This window comes from Lagopus leucura, unplaced genomic scaffold (assembly GCF_019238085.1).
Source record: "Lagopus leucura isolate 7727_CA_CO unplaced genomic scaffold, USGS_WTPT01 Super-Scaffold_739, whole genome shotgun sequence".
Taxonomy (NCBI): Eukaryota; Metazoa; Chordata; class Aves; order Galliformes; family Phasianidae; genus Lagopus; species Lagopus leucura.
In genome coordinates, this window is record NW_024962255.1 from 8,830,137 (window position 1) to 8,852,403 (window position 22,267).

Genomic DNA, 22,267 nt, shown 5'->3' on the forward strand with positions numbered 1-22,267 from the left:
TGCGGGGGACGCAGGTGAGGAGGGCGGGGAGCGCGGGGCGGGGCGGGGCGGGCGCAGCTGAGCGCGGCGTGGCGGGCGGGCCATGGCGGCGGGGTTGGAGGAGGCCTTCGGCGCGGCGGGGGAATTCGGCGGCGCGCAGCGGCGCCTCACCGCTCTGCTGGTGCTGCTGCAGGTCGGGAGCCGGCGGGTCGGGGCCGCTCTTCCCCCGGGGGGCCCTGCCGCTGCCGGCCGCTCCCTCGGGCCTCCGCGCGGCTTCCGCTTAGCGGAGTTCGTTTGCTTTCCGTTTCCTTATTCGCGCGTATTCGGCTTCCACTTTTTGAAGGGTGTCTCTTCCTGGCCGGGAAGCGAGGCGGGAGCCGTTCGTATCTCCTGCCTAGAGCGCAGCGAGCGGCGGAGGCAGCGCTGGCGCGGGCAGAAAGGCGCTAGGTGCCGGATGCTGCCGGCGCCGCGCCCGGGGTTGGCGGGTCCGCGCTTGGGGCTGAGCGAAGCGTGCCGACCGCGGGCTGCGGTGCCGAGTAAACGGAAACTGCTGTCGTGTGTGGGGCTCGGCGGAAAGGGAACCGTTTTGCTAAGCGGCCGCGTCTCGTTGCCAGGTGTACGTGGCGTGTCAGTCCGTGCTCGTTGTGCTGGTCGGCGCGGTGCCCCAGTACCGCGTGGAGCGAATGGCGCCTGCAGCCGGCGGGGCTCAGCGCGTCCGCTTCATGAGCAACTTCACCTCCATCGTGACCGAGGTGAGCACGGCCGCTCCGCTTTCTCTTTCCTTCGGGCTTTTTGCAGCCAGTGCAGCACTTTGCTGTGCTGTTAAACGTCAGCAGAACCCACTAGCTCTGCTAGTTTATGCTTATTTTCTATTCTGAAAGTATACAATTAAATTATTAGCTTTGCTTTGCTAGTGTAAAACCAACACTAGTTTGCATTAAACTGCGGTGCTGGGTGCTCGGAGCTGGAAGTAAATCTAACTGCTGCACGGATGTAAGGAGCCAGGGGATGTCTGTTATGGTGATGGCAGTGTGGGCAATGCTTCTGTAGGCAAGATGCAGTCAATCAGTTCCTTTTATGCAAATAAAGAAGATGGACGTGGTCTTTTAAACTACAGTTACTTCATTGATGACTGTCAGACTTGGTAAGAAAGGGGAGTTTCAAGTGGCACAGTAAGCAGCACAAGTAACAGTTTGCAAAGGCTGTCTTTTGCCCTATTCTTTTCCTTGTCATTTGCCACTCTCAGATGCAGAGGTAGATGGGGATCATTCAAATATTTTTGTTCCCGTACTCTGTGTTTGTATGGTGTTAGGAGAGCAGGTCAGAAGATAACTATAGGAAAAGAAAAAATGGCTTTTTAATTTTGAGAACTTGAGTTTTGCAACCATATCTGGGGCCTGAAAGCTTGTGTTGTGTCTCAGACCAGCCTGGAGCGCTGCAAATGAGAACCAGGGGTTTGCAATTTGTGTGCTGAGGAGCGCTGGCATGGAGACCTTGCTCCAGCAGTGCTCTGTGCCTCGGAGAGGGCGTGCTGTGATATTTGTTTTCCGAATGAAGTTTCCTGAGGATTTATGCCCAAAACTTATGTTTTCTTCTCTTTCTGAGCAGGTGTAAGCAATGTCTTTATCTGCCAAAATAGGGTGGAATCTGCTGCCCAGCAAAGTGTGGTAGTAGAAGGTAGCTGCAGAGACTGCACTGCTGAGTGCTACCATCCCAGAGTATCCACAGCTCCCTCGATGGTCTGAAGTGCTGAAGTGGAGCACGTGGGAGTGAAGTGGTGTCCTGTGAAAGCAGTGAGGTCCTGCTCCTGCCAACCTACGGGGGCTGGTGGGCAGCGGTGGGTGGAGCCGTGACTCCTCAGCACACTGCCCCATGTGGGTCAGGACTCACTGGCTGAGAGCACAGGTTGCTTCAGAGCGCCGTGATGAGAAGCTCCTGTAAATTCCTAGTAGTCTGTGGGGATCTGTATGAATCTGAGTCTGGTGCCACAGTGCTGAGGCCGTGGTGTGCAGTGTAGAATTCTGGTCTTAAGTCTTTTCCACCACCCCTTTAATCCTCTTACTTCTCAAAACCAAGAAACAAAATAAAAGAAAAGCAGATGGCATTAGGATCCTTCTTCCTTTCCCGAAAGGAGATGCTGCAGATGTCATTTACACAGTCAGCACGATGCTGTCTTGGTGTGAATACTCATCCACATATATCCAAGTAAACTTCCTTGCACATTTCAATCATTTCTTTGGGTAGAGCTTTGCATTGAATTAGTTACATTCTTTCCCTGGAGAATCACTTGGGCTGTTCTGATCACGCTTCTTTCCCAACACGATGTGAACTGTCTGTAATCCCAGCAGTGCTGCTGTGACCGCAGATCTTGGTGGGCTGGCTGCCCACCTCCTCCTGTCAGGAAATGCTTGGTGCTTTCTGTTTCCAGCACACTGCACGCAGCACACAGTTCTTTTTCTTCCTTTCTGCACAAGCATAATTTTTGCTTATGCTGCCTCAGTTGGGTTTTTGCATGAGATCCATAGTACGTTTTATAAAGAAAAGCATAATTTGTGTCTGACTTCTGTTTGATCATAACCACATGTATGGAGTAAAATACTAAAAACATCATCGAACCGTCAGTAAGTATTTCTTACAGCTCTTCACCTGGACATCTTCTCAGAATCCTTCTCTTCTGCACTTCTGTGTGTGTACCCTGAGGGGCACCAGCCCCAGGAATTGTGGCTGCACAGCAGCAGCTGTCTCAGTATTGTAGTAGTAAACACTCTTAATTCTTGTTAATGAGTTTTATTATCAGTTCACTGAAATAACTGAGCTTGTTCAGTGTTGAGATGGCCAAGCTGTTAAAAATTCAAACTTCCCAAGCTTTACAGGTGAGTTACTTTGTCAAATCTTGACAATGCATTAAACTTCACAAATCAGAAGCTGAGATGATGATGATATTTCTAGAGGAGAGAAAGTGAAGGGGTTGAGTCACTCATCAAACTTGGAACAAACCTCTAATTGGATATAAAGCAAGCAGTGGGAAATGACACCGGAAAAGTTTTAGTAGATGTCTTTGTTTTTGAGAAAGCTGGCAATTTGTCATTAATATTTATGATGATAAAGTGATTTGATATATATATATATTTTTTAATAGTGGTATCTAATTGAACAAGAAGCCTACAAAGTGAGCCTTGCATCATCTCTGTTTTTTGCTGGATTGCTTATTGGAAATATCACATTTGGCCCTTTGTCAGATAAACTGGGCAGGAAACCAGTATATATCTCAGGTAAGGCTTTAAATGTTCTCCTTGAGTGTTCTACTGGATAGCAACATCCCCATTTCTGCCCCACCAGTCATGTGGAATCAGTGATCTATATCAGCATCTCACACAGACTAAAGCAGCACTGAAATGGGCTCCTGTGAGTGTGCTAAGCATCACAGTGGTCACTGGAATATCAAGGGCTGATATAAAATAACCTGGTTTTGCTATGACTTGCTATTTGAGCATAGTGCTGCAAGTATTGCCTGACTGTTTTACTGCCTGTAAAAATATTCTCTTTTCTGGGGGACAAAGGAGCATCGTTTACCTCAGCCTTTTTGGAAAGGATTATTCATAAGCTGGTGCTTTGTTTTCCAGCTGTGCTTGCAATGAAAGGGTGTTTTTTTGTTGTTTTTTTTTTTAATGATAAGATTGTCTCAAGGAAGTATTGAATTTGTCATTGTGGGGATAGGAGATTAGTGTAATGGTACTATGGTGTAGTTTCAGAAAGCCAAACATAAGAGTGAAAATACTATATATACTATTCACTACAGCCAGTAACTCGCTGTGCTCCCTGCCTTTCCTCTGAGACCGTGCTGCACAGCATAAGTACTAATCATATTTTCTTCTCTCTCTGCAGGTCTATTTTTTGATATTATTTTTGGGTATGTCACAGCATTAGCTCCAAATTATGGCATATTTGCAGTTTCACGTTTTCTTGTTGGAATTGTGAATGGTGGAATGGCTCTTGTGTCTTTTGTCCTGACACAAGAATATGTAGGAAAATCATTTTGGTCATTTACAGGTGGGATTTGAGAATATTTAATTGTGATTTCTGTGCCGAGTGCTGTTCTGACTAGCAGTGCCTTGCTTTGTGCAGGTGTGGGCATTGACAATGTGAAGTTAGTGTGTGGCATGCCAAATGAATACGGTGTGATTCATCCGAATTCTGAGTTTTGTGGGGGTGCTGCCTAAATGAGAAGTACAGGATTGGGTTTGTTGGATAAATAGCAAAACTGAGGCTTTTAAATAGATATACTGATTGGAAACAACAACAACAACAACCAAACTTTTATTTGTGCACTGCAAAACATAATGAAAAAAACAAATATGTTTTGACAGATTCTGCCAACTTCTCAGTGGTACTGTATGGTATCTTGGGAAGAGATTTTTTTGAAGTTTCCCTGCCCCACACCACGATGCAGGGTTTTTATCTCTGTTGGTTGACCATCCAGTTTTTCTAAATGTCCTTTTTCATATGCAGCTGCCAAGGCGTAAGATAAATGTAACACTTGCATGTTGTACTGTTGTAGAATGGGAGCAGCTCAGACCCAAAAGCCCATTTGGCCAACACAGCAGGGGGAAAAACTGAGTCTAGCTGCTGACTTGCTGTGGCTGTGAGCGTATTTCTCTCTGTTCTCCAGTACTTCACTCTCCTTTTTTCTTATTTTTCCTTGGGACTCTTAGGGTTGTAGAAAGCCGTGGTGGTTTGGTTATAGCTTTCTGCTTCAGCTGTGGTTTTCAAGTGCTGAATTTTCTTGCCTGGGTTTGCTTGTTTGACTCACATCGTTTCTCTCCCACCCCTCCTTCCCTGTTTCTGTCTCTGCTCTTCCCTGCACTTCCCAGCCTCTCTCCCTGCAGGGCCAGCCTAGACGGACCGCCAGGATGCCTGTTTCCTGCTGCTTCTCACTTTAGGTGCTTTGTTCTAGTCCTGCTCAGCTGTTGGTAAAGAGGTGCTGAACAACTGATCAGGAGCTGCAGGAGAGGAGGCAGCTGGAAGCTGCCCAGCAGTGTTCAAGGAGCTCTGCTAGGTGTTGGCTGTGGGTAGGCTGCGTGTGCAGTAGTTGGGAGCTTGTGGGTTAGTGTGGGACCTCCTGTGTTAGCCTGCAGAGGTTTGTTGGTAGGCTCCTGGAATGGAAGTTGACTTTGTATTTCACCATCTTTATATACACCTGTTCATCAGAAGCTTGCTGAAGTGTAGCTCTGGGCTGCATGCAGCTCTTTATATGCTGAACTTAGTCCTTGTGCTTTTGTAGCTTTCTTACAATGTCTGTTACAGCCCAAGATTACCTTAAACTTAAATACTCACAATGCTTCCCCTTCCTATCCCTAAATTTTCTCTTTGGTCTGTGGATTTCTGCTAATCTCTTGGTTTGTCCTGTGTACCATCCTTTCTTTTTGAGGGGGGGACCAGCCCTGCTCACCTTCCCTTGCCCCTGTTGTACAAAGGCCTTCTTCATTAAGACCGTGCAATGCACTGAAGCCAGCTTAAATGCCATAAGGATACGTCCAAAGTTAAGATTTTATTGCTATTTTCTTTAGATTTATCATGGGGTTGAAATTTAGAATTTCTACTTAATTCTTTTTTCCTTGCCAGTGGTGTCTGTAGTCACCTTTCTGTTTGTGTTTCCAGGTTCGTTAACTAATCTGATGTTTGCAGTGGGCATAGCTGTGTATGCTTTACTGGGTTACTATGTAAGAGAGTGGCGCTACCTGGCATTGGTGTCCAATACTCTGGGAGTCATCTTCTTCTTCCTTTCTTTGTAAGTGACCCATTTGTCTTATAATAGGAAGAAAAAATAGGCATCTATCTGACAGCTTTTCTTGTCATAATTCAAGAGTGGTATAAATAAGGATGATATTTCGGTGTTTTTATGAACCAAGCAAAAGTAAATCATAGTGAAGAAGGAATCAGTTTCAAGTGGAGCAGAAGGTCAGGGCTACCCCGAAGCAAAGTCTGCACTGCTGTGCAGCTGTGGCAGCCAGCGCTGTGCGGAGCAGCTGCATGCCAGCTGCCTCATAAAGCCTGATTGCAGAGAGGGCTGCCAGAGGCCGTGCACCGAAACATCAGCCAGGAACACGGCCTGCTGCCAAAGGAGGGTTTCAGTGCTGGAGAAGTTCTGGAAGAGCTCTTGAAGGGTTTGGGAATTGCTTTTTGCAACGTGCATGCGTGCGAAGGGAGATAACTGAGAGCACTTGGAACTGCCTTTCTTATCTGGATACACTTTTGATCTGCATGTTTTTCAGATCTGTTTTGGTTCTGTTCCTATCATTATTGTATTTGGTGCTCCTGCCTATTTAGAATTACTGCATAAACACTATTATAAAAACAATTATGGAATACTGCGGGATTTAAAGGTCTGAAAGTGCTAGCATTGTCTGGTTTGTGTTGTTACAAAATGTGCTTGTAACACACCAAGTGGATATTCCTTGTACATTAGAGCTGTAGAAGAAATGAAAGAATTATTAGTGTAATAGGTTGTATCTAAAGTAATGCATGGAACTTGTGGCACACAGCATAGAGAGAAAAAAACCTTTTCTGACTCTTGAAATCTGCTCTTGAAATAAGTTCTGTTTAAGAATGCACAAAAAGTATTTTTCTCGTAGCCTAGGGAAACAAAGCTTCAGGGTGAGGAAAGATGTTGTACACTGTGTTTTTGTCCATGATATTGTGTTTCTGGAGGATATAGAGCCTTTTTTCCCAGGTATTAAAAACAAAACAACCCCTGGGATCCTTTGAAATAATTGTTGTACTGAAGGCTGTATATCTCTGCTAGGGGTATGAAATAAAATAGTCCGCTCTTTGCACTTTCAAAAGCAGCAGTGCATTCTGCAAGCTGAATAAAGCAGGAATTGTGAATTGCAGTTGTAGTAAACAAGGATATTGTGATTGTGTTTGGGAATTTGTCTAATATTAGATATCGGTATCTACTGCTAGATTTGGAGGTTGGCTGCCACGCCTGCAGCAGGGGGATTGGAGATTGATGATCTTCAAGTTCCCTTCTAACCCAAGCCATTCTATGATTCTATGAATAAGGCTTACAAGTTCAGCAGTTAGCATGAGCAGGGCATGAAGCTTAGCAGGTAGTCCACAGAGAAGTTTCTTTTCTCTCTGCTTCAACTCAGAGCCTTTCCCATGTCCCAGAAGTTTGAAATAAACATCAGTGAAAACCATGTTTTGTCCTGGCCATTTGAGTAATTGAACATTGAGATGGTCTGTGGTTAATGCCAGTGCGGTTTCCCCAAGGAAGTTAGTTTGGCACAACTCACAATGTAGCTGTAATCTCAAAGTGCTTGACAAACATTTGCAACCATCCTTCTATGAGGTTAGCTGTACATTACTGTTAGAGTACACTAAATTTTATATGCATAACAGTGCAGATAAAACACTGTTCTGTGAATTTTGCATTAATACAGTTATTGTTTTGTTGTTTTGGTAATTGATTTGCAGAATAGTAGAATTGATTTTACTGAGGAATGAACTTGTCACCATTGATTTTACTTTTTCTTTCCTGTTAGCATGCTTCCAGAGTCACCTCGATGGCTGTACTCCCAAGGGAAAACTGCAGAAGCTGAAGATGTGATGCAATATATTGCCCTTGGTAATGGAAAAGAAAGATTAAATCTGAAATTAAAACCAAGCGCAGGAACTTTGCGGAAGGACGAATCACCCCCTGGTATCCTACACTTAATAAAACACCCAGTCCTTCGGTGGCGAACCGTCATCCTCATGTACATCTGGTATGTAGTAATGAGATGCTGTGAATGAGTCAGACATGAGGAAGCTATTAAAATGGTTACCCTTTTCTCTTAAAAATACTGCCCCAAACTAATCATAAATTTGTCAGTTAACAGTTGTAAACAATAAGCGTGGCGTGTTGTGAAGCTGACATTTCGTTATCATTGCTGTTGGATTTTATTTTCAGTATGTTATGTAGATGCTCCTTCAAGATCTAGTAATAAGAAATCTGCTGAAAACATAGTGTTTACTTTGAAGGGGAAGAGAAGCTGAAGCAGTAGTTGAGAGGATGTGTACTTGAGCCAGTCTTAAGGAGAAAATGGCTTTGTGGATGAGGCAGTCATAGAGATCTGGAGTAAGAATTGGAGTACGTGTAAGAAATGAGAGTAAAGCCGACAAGTACATCTCGTAGGTCCATGCTTGCATAGTTACATTTGGTGCTGTTTTAAACAATTGTGCAACTTGGAACTGAAGAATCAGCCCCCAAAGCAGGTAAGAATCAGCTGACTAACCTAGGGAAAAAACACCAAAAACCAAACTGATAATGTGAGCATCTGTTTTGTCCTTCCATACAGTTTACTTAAATAGAAACTATTCTCTCTGCATTTTTTCTCATTTGGGCAAAATAAGAGTTCTCTTCTTAACATACTAACTTAATATAGCTAACCTATAGTTTGGTGTAATTCACCTTTTAATTCTTAATTTTGAAGACTAGTTATGCTCATAATGTGACTTCTGTGGTTATTCATAGGTATGTCTGCAGCTTTGTATACTATGGGCTAACTTTAAATGCTGGTGAATTAGGAGGAAATCTTTATTTAAATGTTGCTCTTTATGGTCTTGTGGAAGTTCCGGCCTTTCCACTCTGCATGTTCTTTATTGAGAAATCTTGGTAAGAAAAATTTATTTCCTACTTTTCTGCATGTATTTGTAGACAGCCTAAAAGAGCATTAATGTTTTTCATGGGAAGGTACTTTGTGGTTCTTCTAAACCAGTGGATTCATTGGGGGTTTGGTCAGCTGCAGGATTTTCTGCAGTTGGTACAGAAATGGGACTTAGAGTTTTCTACCTTTTCCTTTTATAGTTCTGTTCAGCTTTTGAATTATTCAAGGTGTGAGGTTCTTAGTGATTAATGTGACTAAAAACTAAGAGTTTTGATAGTCTTGAGGAAAAAAAAAAGATGAGTAGCCCAGTTACTTCCATACATACAGCTTGCATGTACATCTCTCACATTTTATTCAGGGTGACTTTGATTTTGTACTGCCTGCCAACTGCAACTGAAAAGCACTTTCCAGCATTGTTTGTTTGGGTTGATGCTTTTCTATCCTGGCTGCTTCTCTTTTATTTTAGAACAATAGGCAGTTGAAATAACCTTTGCTTATTTCTATATGTAGACTGTTAGATGGGAAAGCATACCAAGAAGTTTTACTGTGTTTTAACTGCTTGTATTTATGCCTAGTTCTGTAAGAGAAGCACAGATTAAGAAGAGTGAGCCCTATATATTTTTTAATTTGTATTACTTTAATGTTTGTGTGCGTGCTCTGTGATGCCCTTTTAGTGACAGTGGCAGAGCCCATTGCCTCACTCACTACAGAGAAGACAAAATACAGCACGAGTTCTTGCTGAAGTAGATGGATTCTTCTCAAGGCTACAAATCCAATAGCTTAAAAATACATATGTATGTATACGTGTGTGTGTGTGTATACATGTATGTATTTGTTTGTGAAATAGGAAGAATTTATAGGAGGTCTTTGGTGCACAGAACTAGGAAGAGTGTGAGATCTGAGGCACTTATGGTAAAATGGTATGAGGCACTGTGGTAAAATAGGCGTATAACTGTTAATAATGTTGCTGCATACTTCAGCTGTCATTTTGCTGAGAGAGTCAAAAAACAGTGAAGGACTTTGTTTTCGTCTTCATCTTGGAACTCTTTTCCTTCTAGGTCTGGAAGGCGTAAAACTATGATGTGGTTTCTGATATTTGCAGGATTTGCCTGTATATTTACCATGTTCTTGCAAAAAAATGCTGGTAGGTATGAAGTGCTGCTTGTCTCTTTATGTTGCTTTGTAGCTTTTATTCAGAACAGAGTATTTCTTGCCCACAGTTAGCAGGGTCTGTCAGTTCATACCTCCCTCTCTTTCTGTCTTTTTCTTCCAGGGCCCATCAGGAGCCCAGGGACCATATATATTACTTCTAACCTCTTGTAGATGCAATTTGTCCCTGACTAGAGCCTGTTGTATGACCACGTTTCTCTGTCTTCCAAAATCTTGGCTTTCAGGTGGTCAGATTGAGCTATCAAGTTCTGTTTCAAGTAATGTTACTGCATTCATTCATCACTATTAATTCATTTATCCTAAAATGCCACTTTTAATGACAGAACTGCAGGGCTGTAACCTCACTTAGATATTGACAGAGGGAGAGGCACAAAGCAGAATTCAATATTCGTTTTGGTTTCACACAGTGTTTTAAGAAATAGGAATTGAGATTTTCCTGAATTAAAAGTTTAGCTCTTCATTAAAAAATAAATAAATTTCCACTTCAAGTGCACAGGTTTGGTTTGTTTTTTTTGTATCAATATTTACCTTAGTCACTGAAAATGTAGATCTAAATGACGCTGACAAAGAGAAGCACTCACTCAGCATCTGTTTTTCTTGCTTTTGTCCTAGTTGTATTTCAAACCAAGAGCAGCAGTGATGTGATGACAAAGTATGCATCTGTGGGTTGTGTTTATCCTCAGCAGATGTGAATGCTGTCTGGCACCCATTTCAAATTGATCTCAGAAAAGTCTACAAAAGAAAAGCAGTGAGAGAGAAAATATGTTATAATCCTATTTCCCATGTTTGTGTTAATTCACATCCTCAGACACTCCATTGTTTCTTGTACTGAGACCATTTCTTCCTTGTTTGCTGTTTGCACTTGTTACTATAAATGAAAAAAGAATGATGAAAAGCAGTCATCGCTTATCAGGATGGGGCAGTAATTCTTGAAGGGTTGCTAAGTTTCAGGAAATCTCCTTTTTTAAGGGAGTCTACTTGAATGCCATTACAGTGTCTTTGTTTTGTGGTAAAGCTGGTTCTTGGCACAGAGTGCTCTGTGTCACTCAAGCAGAAAGACAGTCAGCTCTGGGAGTGATGACAGTGAGGCACTTCCGTGGATGCAGTGAGGTTTCAAGAGGAATGAACATCAGACTGGAAGATGGTGAGGGGATGTAATACTACTTTCAGAAGTTGTTGTACAACAGGAAGGATCTTTAATTTTGTGTCTGTTTTTATAGTGAAGTAAACAAAGTGAACTTCTAGCTGGGTAACGTACTTAGATTTACCTGACTGTACTGAATGTACAGTTGTTACCTCTTGTGATTTTTCATTGATAGCTTTCCACTGAAGGAAGAAAATTTCCAGCTTCTTAAACCAGTTTTTTTCCCAGGTTTGGTTGATGTTGGATAGTTCCCTTTTTGCTGAGAACTACCCTTTCTTGGTGGGAACTTTTTTCTGCAGTAAATGTAAAGGTTCCTTTAATTCCTTGCGTGCTGCTTAAGTGAACTTTTTTTTCTCATGAAGATGACAGCCAGAAGATGAATCTACATAATGGCACTCCAAATTAGGCTCCTAATGACACTGGTGGCATCAAAGCTAATCACTGCCTAACTCCAGTTCTACAAGCTTTTAAATATCAGCACTGTTCTTGCCATTTTGCCCCATTTTACCATCTTAAGTTCCACAAGTCAATTAATGCAAGAATATGTGTAAAATTATACCTCAACAAGAAGTGCAAATGCTTGAATTTAATAAGAACGTACAACTTGGTCTTTTATTAAAGTTGAAAATGGTTGCCCAGCAGGCAAAATGGTGTGCATGCTATTGTTGCTGGAAGTTCAAGTGAAAGGATATTAAATGAAATGTAATAATAAAGATGCAACTGTTAAAGAAGCTGCACTGAAACACTTGAGTGGACCTAGCAAATTGCTTTTAAATGGTCACCAGAATCCCCACGAGAGCAAGTGCATTCCTGCTTTATGCTGTTACAGATGAAGACAAAATATTGGAATGTTGGTAAATGTACACTCCAAGGCTGAGGAGGAACAATCACTGTTTGAGCTTACTGACATCAGGAAGCTGATGTGCAGTGTGTTTCCAGTGTGCTTCTAATCCTGCAGTAATTCCCCAGCAGACAGCCAGCAGCCTCCCCTCGGGGAGTGATTGTGGAGAGGAAAGTGCACTTTAAATTCGCTCCTGAGCTTCTGAGTGGCAATTTCTCTGTCTAGACAGACTCTTCTGTTTTGCTAATAAGACCAGAAGTTCCCAAATGCACTAATGCTCTTCTAATACATATGGATATACAGCATTCAATCTAAGCCCCCTTTGGGAGAGAAGCAGTAAGTTTTAAAACACATTTACAAGTCTGTTCTTGATTGCTCCTTATTTGGTTGATGAAAGAAGAGAGAGGTACCCACTTCCTGGTGGCACTTGGCAGACTCACACTTTGCATCTGGTCACTGTGTATCATAATGCAGTTCTGGATTACAGAGAAAAGGGAATAGAATTGGAAATATTGAAAAGCAAAATTACAGAGAAGTAATTGAGAAGCAATGTGACTTCTGCATTACTTAGGTGAAGTGCACCTAATTGGAGCATTTATCCTTCTTCATGCTTAACAGAAATAAATAAATTCCCTGCTCATTAAAAAGGATGGTGCAAATGGAACCATACCCAAAGTCAAAGTAACTGGGATTTGAAAAGATCCACAGCCTGATTAAGTCAATTGAAGGTTAGGTACAAGTAAACCAGGCTGCATTAGCATCCATTCTTCATAATTACAGAGCTGCTGCGTCTAAAGGATGCGCAGGATGTCACTGGGGAGCAAATAAGTTTTTGAGATTAATCAAGTTGTACTGTATTAATTTTATTAAATTAGTCAGGGAACACTTATTGTCTGCTTGTGCTTGTCAATAGATGCAATTACCTGGCAAGGTTTTCTAACTGCAGAGCTGGAAGCTTTATCACCTTGTTTCAGAGCTGTAATGATTTTAGCATTCACTCCCCCCAAAATCGAGGAGACGATCTTGATCTTAAACGTGATTTTATGTATTCATTTTTGTTCTAGCTTTTAGGACAGCTAGGAAGCAACGAGGGGTTCTTATTTGTGTGTGTAGTTGAAGAAACAGATGAAACTTTGTTGTTGTGTGAAAGTCTCTTGAAAAAAGGATAGAATGCTTTCAGCATTGTGTAAAAAGGAAACAGACTACTTATGCTTATTGTTTATTTTCTTTTTTCTTGAAAGGTTTGCTCCTCAGTCCCACCTTGTTAGCTTTGTGTGGAAAAATGATGGTCAGCGCTGCTTTCAACATTGCTTATATTTATACATCTGAACTGTACCCAACGGTGCTGAGGTAATCTAAGGGGGCTCGTGGGTCAGCTTTCATGCACCGTGAGCCCAGTTGCTGGTGTAATTATTGTTACCTGAAATATCAGTGTGAGTTTTCTTAAATTGAGGCAGGTTGCCATGAGAGGGGCTGCTGCTGGCAGCCAGTGCTCTGCACTGGTGCTCTCTGTAGGGCTGTTTGTGGCGATTTCCACTAGGCTTGAGTCAGAATACCAGTGCAGTACCAGTGCAAAACAACCTTCGTGCACTGCAATGCTAGGTGCTGTGTTTCCCATTTATGGTACTCATTTGGGGAGTCAAATTGCAGGTTGCAAAAATGAACATAATGATGTGATGGAAGTGTATGGTAACTTAATTACAAATATAGAGTGTGCAGTAAGGACTATTTACTGTGCGTCTGTATACTTTAACTTGCAATATAATTATGTTTGTTTACTGCTTAAAAATGCTTTTATGTATTTCTTATTTAATTAAACATTCATAATGCAACTCATTTTAATGGTTCCCACATGGCAGTGGTATGTTTTACAGCATTTAATTCACAGACAAGTGAGTTGAAGCCTTAGTTGATTTTTCATGGCCCTCACCAACTCCTTGAGGCTGGAAAGGAGAACAGATAACTCCTCATGCTGCTCTCCTCACCTGCCATCAGCTCCACGTGATTTTTTGAGTTGTACCCAAAGTATGTGCCTGGTATTGGAGACGTATTGTGCTAGCTGCTCAAATTCAAACATAACACATTTCAGAAGTTGAATGTTTCTTTGCTCTCAAAACAGAACTGAAACTATGAAGTGGAGCAGGAAGGTGTCCTGACTGGTAGATACAGTATTTCAAAAGTATTTATAGGGATCACTTGAATCCAGGAGAAGGGCTCTAGGGAGAGGAACAAGGGAGTGGGGCACTCTCTGGATTGGCATTTTGTTTCTTTTGAGGTTCACAATTTCCTATATGTTAGGGAGGCACAAAAGCCAGGCTGTGAACACAGTTTTTGCAGTAGAATTTGTGAGGGTGGAAGTGAATTGGCTGTTTGTTGGGGTTTGATATGCAAGTGACAAGCATGCTGCCTGAAATGGGATTTGGTCCAAACTTCCGTGACCTTCAAGGTCTCTTTCTTGGTGCGTACTTCTTATTTTTTGGATCCCTGTCCCCTCTGCTTTTCTGGAGTTGAGAATCAAGAGAATCAAATCTGACAAAGTTTTAATGGCTTTATTTTACTGTTTCACTGTGTTCTCATGATTTATGTTATTATCTTCCTAAGCCCCACTAGTGTTCAATGCCAAGTCTGTGACAGCTCATACCTAGCAGGAAATACAGCAGTGCCTTAACATGTTTGAAAATACATGTTTGTCGTTAGGAAAGTGGAGTTTTTTTATTGCCTTTCTTTTTTTAATTGATTGTTGTTATTCTTTGTTTTTAGTTGGAACTCTGTTTCATTTGAGAATCTGCACTAATATTCTGGCACAGTAGTAACTGTGTGTCAAGGGTATGGAATGTTAGTGGAGAACGTGCAAGAGTAAGGAGTTTGAAAATCATCAGCTTCCTTTAGTAGATCGTGCTTAATAATGTGACAAACTGCTATATTAGACTATATGAAAATTCCACATATGTAACAGCTTATACATTTTTAAATGTGTTTTTAATAGCTTTCTGATATTTTAATTAGTTGCAAATATTGAAAAACAGTGATGGGAAAGTGGTTACTTTTAAAGCAAAACATCAGCACCATCTGGTGGCCTTTGTTCAGCTCAGTAGTGATCCTGGCTTCCATCCAGCAGGAGCTTTCCCTGTGCTGAGAGGAGTCCCATTTCAAAGGCAGCAGAGGGAAGGCGGGAGAAGCTGTTGGGTTTTTTATGTGTGTTTTTTTTTTTTTCTTCCAATTGGATGTTCTGTAGAGCTGTTCAATGTTTTCAGTAGTACTTCTCCTTATTTGAACCTACGTATTACCCTGAGCATGAGCACTGTGCAAAGCATGCTTATTTTTTCATGAAAATGAGTACATGGAGGAATGAGCAACATAACTCATGCTAGAAAAGAAGTGCTGTGTGCTGCAGTGTATACAAGCTTTCAGCTTTTTTTTTTTTTCCTTCTTAATGCGTCTTTAAAATACGTTTTGGGAAACAAAAATTTAAATAAGCACATCTTGAGTGCTTCCTCACAGCTCCTGAGCAGCAGTGTCTCCCTCCTCCTGGTTACCCAAACGTTCTTGTGCACAACCCACGCTATGCTGAATTCTGAATTAATTATATTCTGAAGTCTGAACTGCATTCCTTTTGCGTTGGAATGAAAATATTTTGCATTTACAATCACATTTTTGCCATATTTCCTCTCTGTCAGAAAAAAGCTGGCAAACCTCTGGATGTTGACAGGCATAGGGTTTGTGGTCAGGATGCTTCTAAATGAATGGTTCATGTACAAACAGGTGCCACTCATCTCTTGAGGGATTGTGACAGAGGGGAGGTGATTGGCTTTCTCTTATGGGGTTTGGATCGATGTTGCTTTAAAGAGAGGAAGTACGGGTTGCTATCGTCCTTTTCCCAAGAGGGCGTGTGAAAGAATAGGCTGCTTTGTCTGTTTATTTTTACACCAAAGTCGCTGGCTTCTCATCAGCTGCTTCCATCATCTGTTTCCCTTAACCCGTGCAAAGGGCCATGAGGAAGGGAGGTGAATGTGGGTGGTTCTGGCATACTGGTGACCCGTGTCACCCCGTGGCTTGTCCTCTTTTATCCTGTCACTGCCTTCCTGTGTTTGGATAAGGAAAACAGGCTGAGGGGGAGCAGCTCTGCTCAGTAATTCAGGGTGATGATGAATGAGAGGAAGAAGCTGGACATGTGGGAAGGGGAGCAGCTGTGAGGTGGTTCTTGCTGCCCAGCTTGTGAGCAGTGCCAGTGTTGGTCTCTGAAGGGACTGATAGTGTTTGTAGGAGTCATATGGAGATGGAAAGAATTTTGCATTTGTTCAGGAAATGAAAGACAATGGGGATTTCTGCACCTTTCTTTGAAGAGGATCCTGCTGCTCTAACTCCTGCTTTGTTTACTGTTCAGGTTAGGTGAGGTCGATTTAAATTTGTCTGAAAACTGAGGACGTGAGGAATTCAGCAGTGCCTGGGGCCCCATCTGGCCATAAGCTTTCAAGCCTCACACTAACAGACAGTTACTTTCTGTTTGGAGATCAGCACTGACTTTTCATCTGAGTAACCTGAGACAGCACAAGGGACAGGAGGCACCATTTGGGTTGTTCTCTCTGAAGATCAAGCCAGGTTGTGAAATCATTCCCTTAAATTAAATCTGGCAAAGGGGATAAAGGATAATAAAAAAGGTTTTTTCAAGTGCGTTAACAGTAAAAGGAAGACTAGGGAGAATGTGGCTCCCCTGCTAAGTGACGGGGGTGTTCTGGTAATGGGGGATGCTGAGAAGGCGGAGATACTGAATGCCTTCTTTGCTTCTGTCTTCAGTGAAAAAGCTTCCCCTCGGGAATCTGAGACCCTGGAGATTAGTGAGAGGATCTGGGGAATGGAAGACCCCCCTTCTGTCAGGGAAGAGGTGGTCCGGGAGCGCCTAGGCAACATCAATGTTCAGAAATCCATGGGACCCGATGGGATTCATCCACGGGTGCTGAAGGAGCTGGCAGAGGTGATTGCTGAACCGCTTTCTGTCATCTTTGAGAAGTCTTGGAAGACGGGGAAGGTGCCTGAAGACTGGAAGATAGCCAACGTCACCCCGGTCTTCAAAAAAGGCAAGAAGGAAGACCCAGGCAATTATAGGCCAGTCAGCCTCACCTCTGTCCCTGGAAAGGTGATGGAACAGCTTGTGCTGGATGTCATCTCCAGACAACTGGAAGAAGAGGAGGTTATCAGGAGTAGTCAGCATGGGTTCACAAGGGGGAGGTCGTGCTTGACCAACCTGGTAGCCTTCTATGATGTTGTCTCTGGCTGGGTGGATAGGGGGAGAGCAGTGGATGTAGTCTACCTTGATTTCAGCAAGGCATTTGATACTGTCCCCCATGACGTCCTTATAACAAAGATGAGGAAGTGTGGGATAGATGAGTGGACAGTGAGGTGGGTTGAGAACTGGCTGACTGGCAGAGCACAGAGGGTCGTTGTTGGTGGTGCAGAGTCCGGTTGGAGGCCTGTAACTAGCGGTGTTCCTCAGGGGTCTGTGCTGGGTCCGGTCTTGTTCAACATCTTCATCAATGACCTTGATGAGGGGATAATGGCCACCCTCAGCAAGTTTGCCGATGATACGAAGTTGGGAGGATTGGCTGACATGCCTGAAGGCTGTGCTGCCATTCAGCAAGACCTGGACAGGCTGGAGAGCTGGGCAGAAAAAAACCGGATGAGGTTTAACAAAAGCAAGTGTAGAGTCTTGCATCTGGGGAGGAATAATTGCATGCACCAGTACAGGTTGGGGGATGAGCTGCTGGAGGGGAGCTCTGCGGAAAGGGACCTGGGTGTCCTGGTGGATGACAGGTTGGCCATGAGCCAGCAGTGTGCCCTTGTGGCCAAAAAGGCCAATGGCATCCTGGGGTGCATTAAAAAGAGCGTGGCCAGCAGGTCAAAGGAGGTGATCCTCCCCCTCTACTCTGCCCTGGTAAGACCTCATCTGGAGTACTGCGTCCAGTTCTGGGCTCCCCAGTACAAAAAAGACAGGGATCTCTTGGAAAGAGTCCAGCGGAGGGCCACAAAGATGGTGAAGGGCCTGGAGCATCTCCCCTATGAGGAAAGGCTGAGTGAACTGGGTCTGTTCAGCCTTGAGAAAAGGAGACTGAGAGGGGACCTGATCCAGGTCTATAAATATCTAAGGTGTGGGGGGCAGAATGGCGAGGCCGGACTCTTTTCAGTGGTGAGTGGAGACAGGACAAGGGGAAATGGCCAGAAACTGGAGCATAGGAAGTTCCGCACAAATGTGCGAAGGAACTTCTTTACAGTGAGGTGACGGAGCACTGGAACAGGCTGCCCAGGGAGGTGGTGGAGTCTCCTTCTCTGGAGACGTTCAAGACCTGCCTGGATGCCTACCTGTGCGACCTGCTGTAGGGAACCTGCTTTGGCAGGGGGGTTGGACTCGATGATCTCAGGAGGTCCCTTCCAACCCCTACAATTCTGTGATTCTGTGATTCTGTGATCCAGCGCAGGGACATCCAGTTTTGTTGCCCTACATGGCAGTGTCTTAGCTTCAGTTGGATGAGTGTCTGGTTTGGTTCTAGGAGAAAAAACAGTGCTGGTAACACACTGATGTTTATAGCTGCTGCTAAGCAGAGTTGTACGGCCAAGGCCTTTCTCAGCAATGAGCCCAACTGGCCAAAGGCATATTCCATACCATAGAACATCAAGTGGAAGGTGTTCTAAGCGGGGGGTGGGAGTTCATCACTCTCTTTCACTGCCTGGGGGCACTAGCTGGGAATTGGTTATGGAGTGGTCAGCAATTGCTTGTGCGTCACTTGTTATATACGTATGTATATTCGTCATAACTATTATCCTTTTCCCTATCTTTGTAGATAGTTTTATCTTAACCCGTGAGTTCTGCTTTTGTTTCTTTTCCTTTCAATTCCCATCCCACAGAGAAGGGGGATAGTGAGGAAACATCTTTTTCTTTATTTTCTCTTCTGTTTGATGAAGACAATTGGTCACAAAAACAAACCATGTAAGCTGTTTCTAACAGTGCCACCACACGCTGCAGCTGTATATTCTGAAACTTTGTATTTTTCTGCCTTTGTTTAAAACAGAAATGCTGGCCTGGGGGTCTGTTCCATGTCTTGCAGATTTGGGGGCATTTTGGCTCCATTTGTGCCAACTATGGTAAGAGCAGGTCTTTTTTACTTTTTGAGCAACAGATGTATTAAAGTCTGACTACTTATAGCACGTAAGCAATTAAATTTCTCAAATGAAGGAGTTGTAGCCTTTCAGTTTTGTCTGAAGTTCACGTAGCTCATGTATTTTAAGAGCAACAAGCAGTGTTACTTTTTGCTATGGATTTGTAATTTCAGAAGTCTCTTAGTCCTTCTGTACCGTTCGTGGTGTTTGGAATCAGTGGGCTGTCTGCAGGATTCCTGACCTTCCTCCTCCCAGAGACACTAAATAAGCCAATTGCAGAGAGCATTGAAGAGCTCCAGAGTCCCAAATACAGAGTGCTTAAAGACGAGAAGGCAGAGTAATTTTTCTTTTTATTGTTGCTTTTCATTATTGTTCCTTTATCTTTTGTGAGCCATGATATGATATAGTGTATGTTGCTTAGATTGTGCATGGCTGGACGTGTGCAAGAACTTCTTAAAGCCGTCCTTCTCTTGCATTACGTGGAGATAAAATTCATTCTCTTCACTCTTAGAGATGAAAAGACTTGATGTTTTCACCTGTGTGTATTAAATTTTATATAAGTCAATATTCTGCTTGCTTAAAGGGAATGAATCTTAGGAAGGCAATGTAAAATAATGGGGACATGACTTTCAATACCATGCCTGTACTTTTACAGCAAAACTGTGAGGCGTATTCTTTTAGCATGGTGGGATTGTGCCTTTTCCTCTGTTGTGTTTTATAGTGAGATATAATGTAAAATTAACAGATATTTGAGGAAATGTTTAATTCCTTATTGGTCCCCTGAGTTAGAGCAACTTAAAGTGTTCTCCTGCTGTAGAAACAAACTAAGTAATGAGACTTAAGGAAAATGAGGTTTTTTTGTTTCAATATGTTAGAGTAGAAGTAGCTAGAATATAGAGTAGCTGTAGAGTAGAAAATGTGATGAGTATCTAATATGTTTGAGAAAAGCTGGGGTTTTTGGTTTTTTTTGCAAGAATAAAAAGATTTCCTGTAACAAAGACATTGTTAACTTAGATCTAAGCAGCTTAACACAGCTATGAAATAGTAGATGTTTTAATTTATATTTTTCTTTGTGCCAGCTTTTTAATTATCTGGTTATTATTGTATTTAATGAGTTCAATCTTACTACCCACTACCCACAATCCAGCTTAATACATAGCATTTCAGTTGAAATGGGAAAGAAAAGAATTTCTATTATTTGTGAATATCATTTTGCTACCTAATAGCTTTTTTTTTTAAATAAGCACATTTTGTTTTTCACGTTTAATGTCAGCATAAAAAATTGGACAAGAGAAATGAAACACGTATGCTGTTTTTCAATAATTATTTTTCCTCTGACAGGCGAACCAGCTAGAGGAAAACACGTAGTCTTCAGAAGTTCTTTCTGTAGTGAATAATGAAGCCTCCATTGAGAAGGTGCCGCAACAGCTGAAGGGCAGAGGCTGGTTGTATGTATCTGAGCAGGAGTGTTGGAGCACTGATGTATAATGCTGTTTGTAGCACACTGAACAGTTCTATGCGGAGGCAATCTGGGAAGATGGAAAAAGCTGATCAAAGCTTGAGAAGGAAGAGGTGGCAAATCTGTGCATTAATGTAAAGACGTAACAGAACCATGCCTCGGATGTTTGGACTTCTCTGTGACTTCTAAAACTCAAGTATTCAATTAATTCATATTACAGAATATAATTGCTAGCTTCAGATTAAGCTGTAACGCTGCAATTGAATTGAATCAATACGTATGGTGTCCAAGTTAGGTGGCATTGTATATTCACACAAGCTGCAGTTGTGGAAAGTACATGTGCTCTGTATATGCTAATTTTCTCTGCAGATTTATTTGCCTTTAACTTACAGAATATTTCATGGTGTGAAGAGACCAAAGATTTTCATGTGTTATTGGTCTTGGTACGTCCAGCATGAGAAGCTTGAACAAGAGAGTAAATGAATTTCCTTGTGGGAAGAATTTTCTTATATGGTTGAGCATGAAAAGGCAAGTGAAATTACAAGAAGACAGCATGGGAAAAGTGATATCAAACCTTTAAGGGGAAGAACAAGTACATTTAAAGGAGAGGATGAGTAGTCTTTTAGTCAAAGGTTATTTGGTTTAGCTGTACATGTTGAACTGGAGATGATCAAATGTGTCATATATTGTATAATACATATAACCCAATAAATTTCCCATATGGACTGGATGCTCTCCAGCACTTAGGTAATGCTGACATAAGGGCAGATTGTGTGTGCATTTATTTTCTGGGGCTGAAACTTGATGGCAAACAACCTACAGAATGTGCTGCAAACCTTCATCTTCTGGTTGACTTACTCAACATTTTTGTGACGTGTTACTATGAGGATTAGAACTGAGTTTGTGAAAATTGTTCTGAATAATATTAATGCCTTCTGTTGTGGTAACATTTATAACCACAGCGACTAATTATACTTCTTCAAAGGATAATTGGTTCAGCAGGGATATGATTAAAAAAAACAAACAAAAACAAACAAACAAAAAAAACCAGCTTCTGTTATTGCTGACATTTTAAATTACAATAAATAAAATTTATTATGAAATAGAACATTATCAAGTTGTATTCCCAAGGCTGAGAAGAGACTGGAACAGGAGGATCATGGAGGATCATCTGGAAGGAATCATTACCCTCATGCCATGTTAAAAGGATCAGCCTATACTGGAGCATTTTTTTGCATCCTGTGAAAAAAGAAAACCAAACAAAAAAAAAGCCCAACAACCAGGAAACAATGATTGTTTGCATTTTGAACCTGCTTATTTCTGCTTTATTTGATCCAGAATTAAAGATTTATTTGCTCGAGGTGACTTGAGTGAATGTGGTGGGTTGGTGACCAGGAAGCTGTGTGTCTCAAAAAGAAGTTAATGATCTTTCCAGCAGCTGTGATGTGGTCTCATCTGTGCACAGTACTTGCAGTTCTTGTGTGTAGGCCGCTGGGGCAGCTGGGTGGTACTTTGTCTTTTACATCCAAAAGAGGATATGAAGGGAAACATCATCTCCCATTTTTGCTGCTTATCTGTTCAGTTCAATTTAACAACTGGTTTACATTCTCAAGCTTAGTTTATTTATCTTTGCCACATTTTGCTATTGCTGGATAAAAAGATGCTGTTGGCATGGAGGATGTTGTGGAGAATTTTTTCCATTTGAATGTTTAGAAACAGAAATGTTTTTATAGGTTTATTAAATGGAATTTCAGTTGGACTAACATGGTTGGTGCATTATGTCTTACAGGGCACTAAAGAAACCAACTGTTTCTTATCATTACTGTGTATGTCACAGACAATCAGGAAAGGCAGCCTTTTTTGTCAAATAACGGTTT

The 22,267-nt window shown here is 42.2% G+C and overlaps 1 protein-coding gene across 2 annotated transcripts; it reads left to right on the forward strand.

The window, feature by feature from the left end:
- Positions 1 to 82: 82 nt before the first annotated feature.
- LOC122175563 (solute carrier family 22 member 15-like) lies at positions 83 to 21,141 on the forward strand. Of its 2 annotated transcripts, XM_042863310.1 has the most exons (12): positions 83 to 172; positions 594 to 731; positions 3,119 to 3,251; positions 3,865 to 4,029; positions 5,638 to 5,767; positions 7,524 to 7,745; positions 8,495 to 8,635; positions 9,686 to 9,771; positions 13,024 to 13,132; positions 18,844 to 18,916; positions 19,105 to 19,268; positions 20,273 to 21,141. In XM_042863310.1, the coding sequence occupies exons 1-12, from the start codon at positions 83 to 85 to the stop codon at positions 20,283 to 20,285; spliced, it is 1,464 nt and encodes a 487-aa protein (XP_042719244.1). In that variant the 3' UTR covers positions 20,286 to 21,141. The 2 variants fall into 2 exon arrangements, with proteins under 2 accessions (XP_042719244.1, XP_042719245.1); XM_042863311.1 differs by lacking the exon at positions 83 to 172 and having other exon boundaries at positions 535 to 731; positions 19,105 to 19,263.
- Positions 21,142 to 22,267: the final 1,126 nt, after the last annotated feature.

What these genes read in the sequence shown, in the direction of transcription:
- LOC122175563 (XM_042863310.1), top strand. Translation starts at nt 83, where the DNA reads ATGGCGGCGGGGTTGGAGGAGGCCTTCGGCGCGGCGGGGGAATTCGGC. An exon ending in GAAACCAGTATATATCTCAG is followed by an intron (nt 3,252 to 3,864) that starts GTAAGGCTTTAA and finishes CTCTCTCTGCAG; the next exon opens with GTCTATTTTTTGATATTATT. An exon ending in CTCCATTTGTGCCAACTATG is followed by an intron (nt 18,917 to 19,104) that starts GTAAGAGCAGGT and finishes TTGTAATTTCAG; the next exon opens with AAGTCTCTTAGTCCTTCTGT.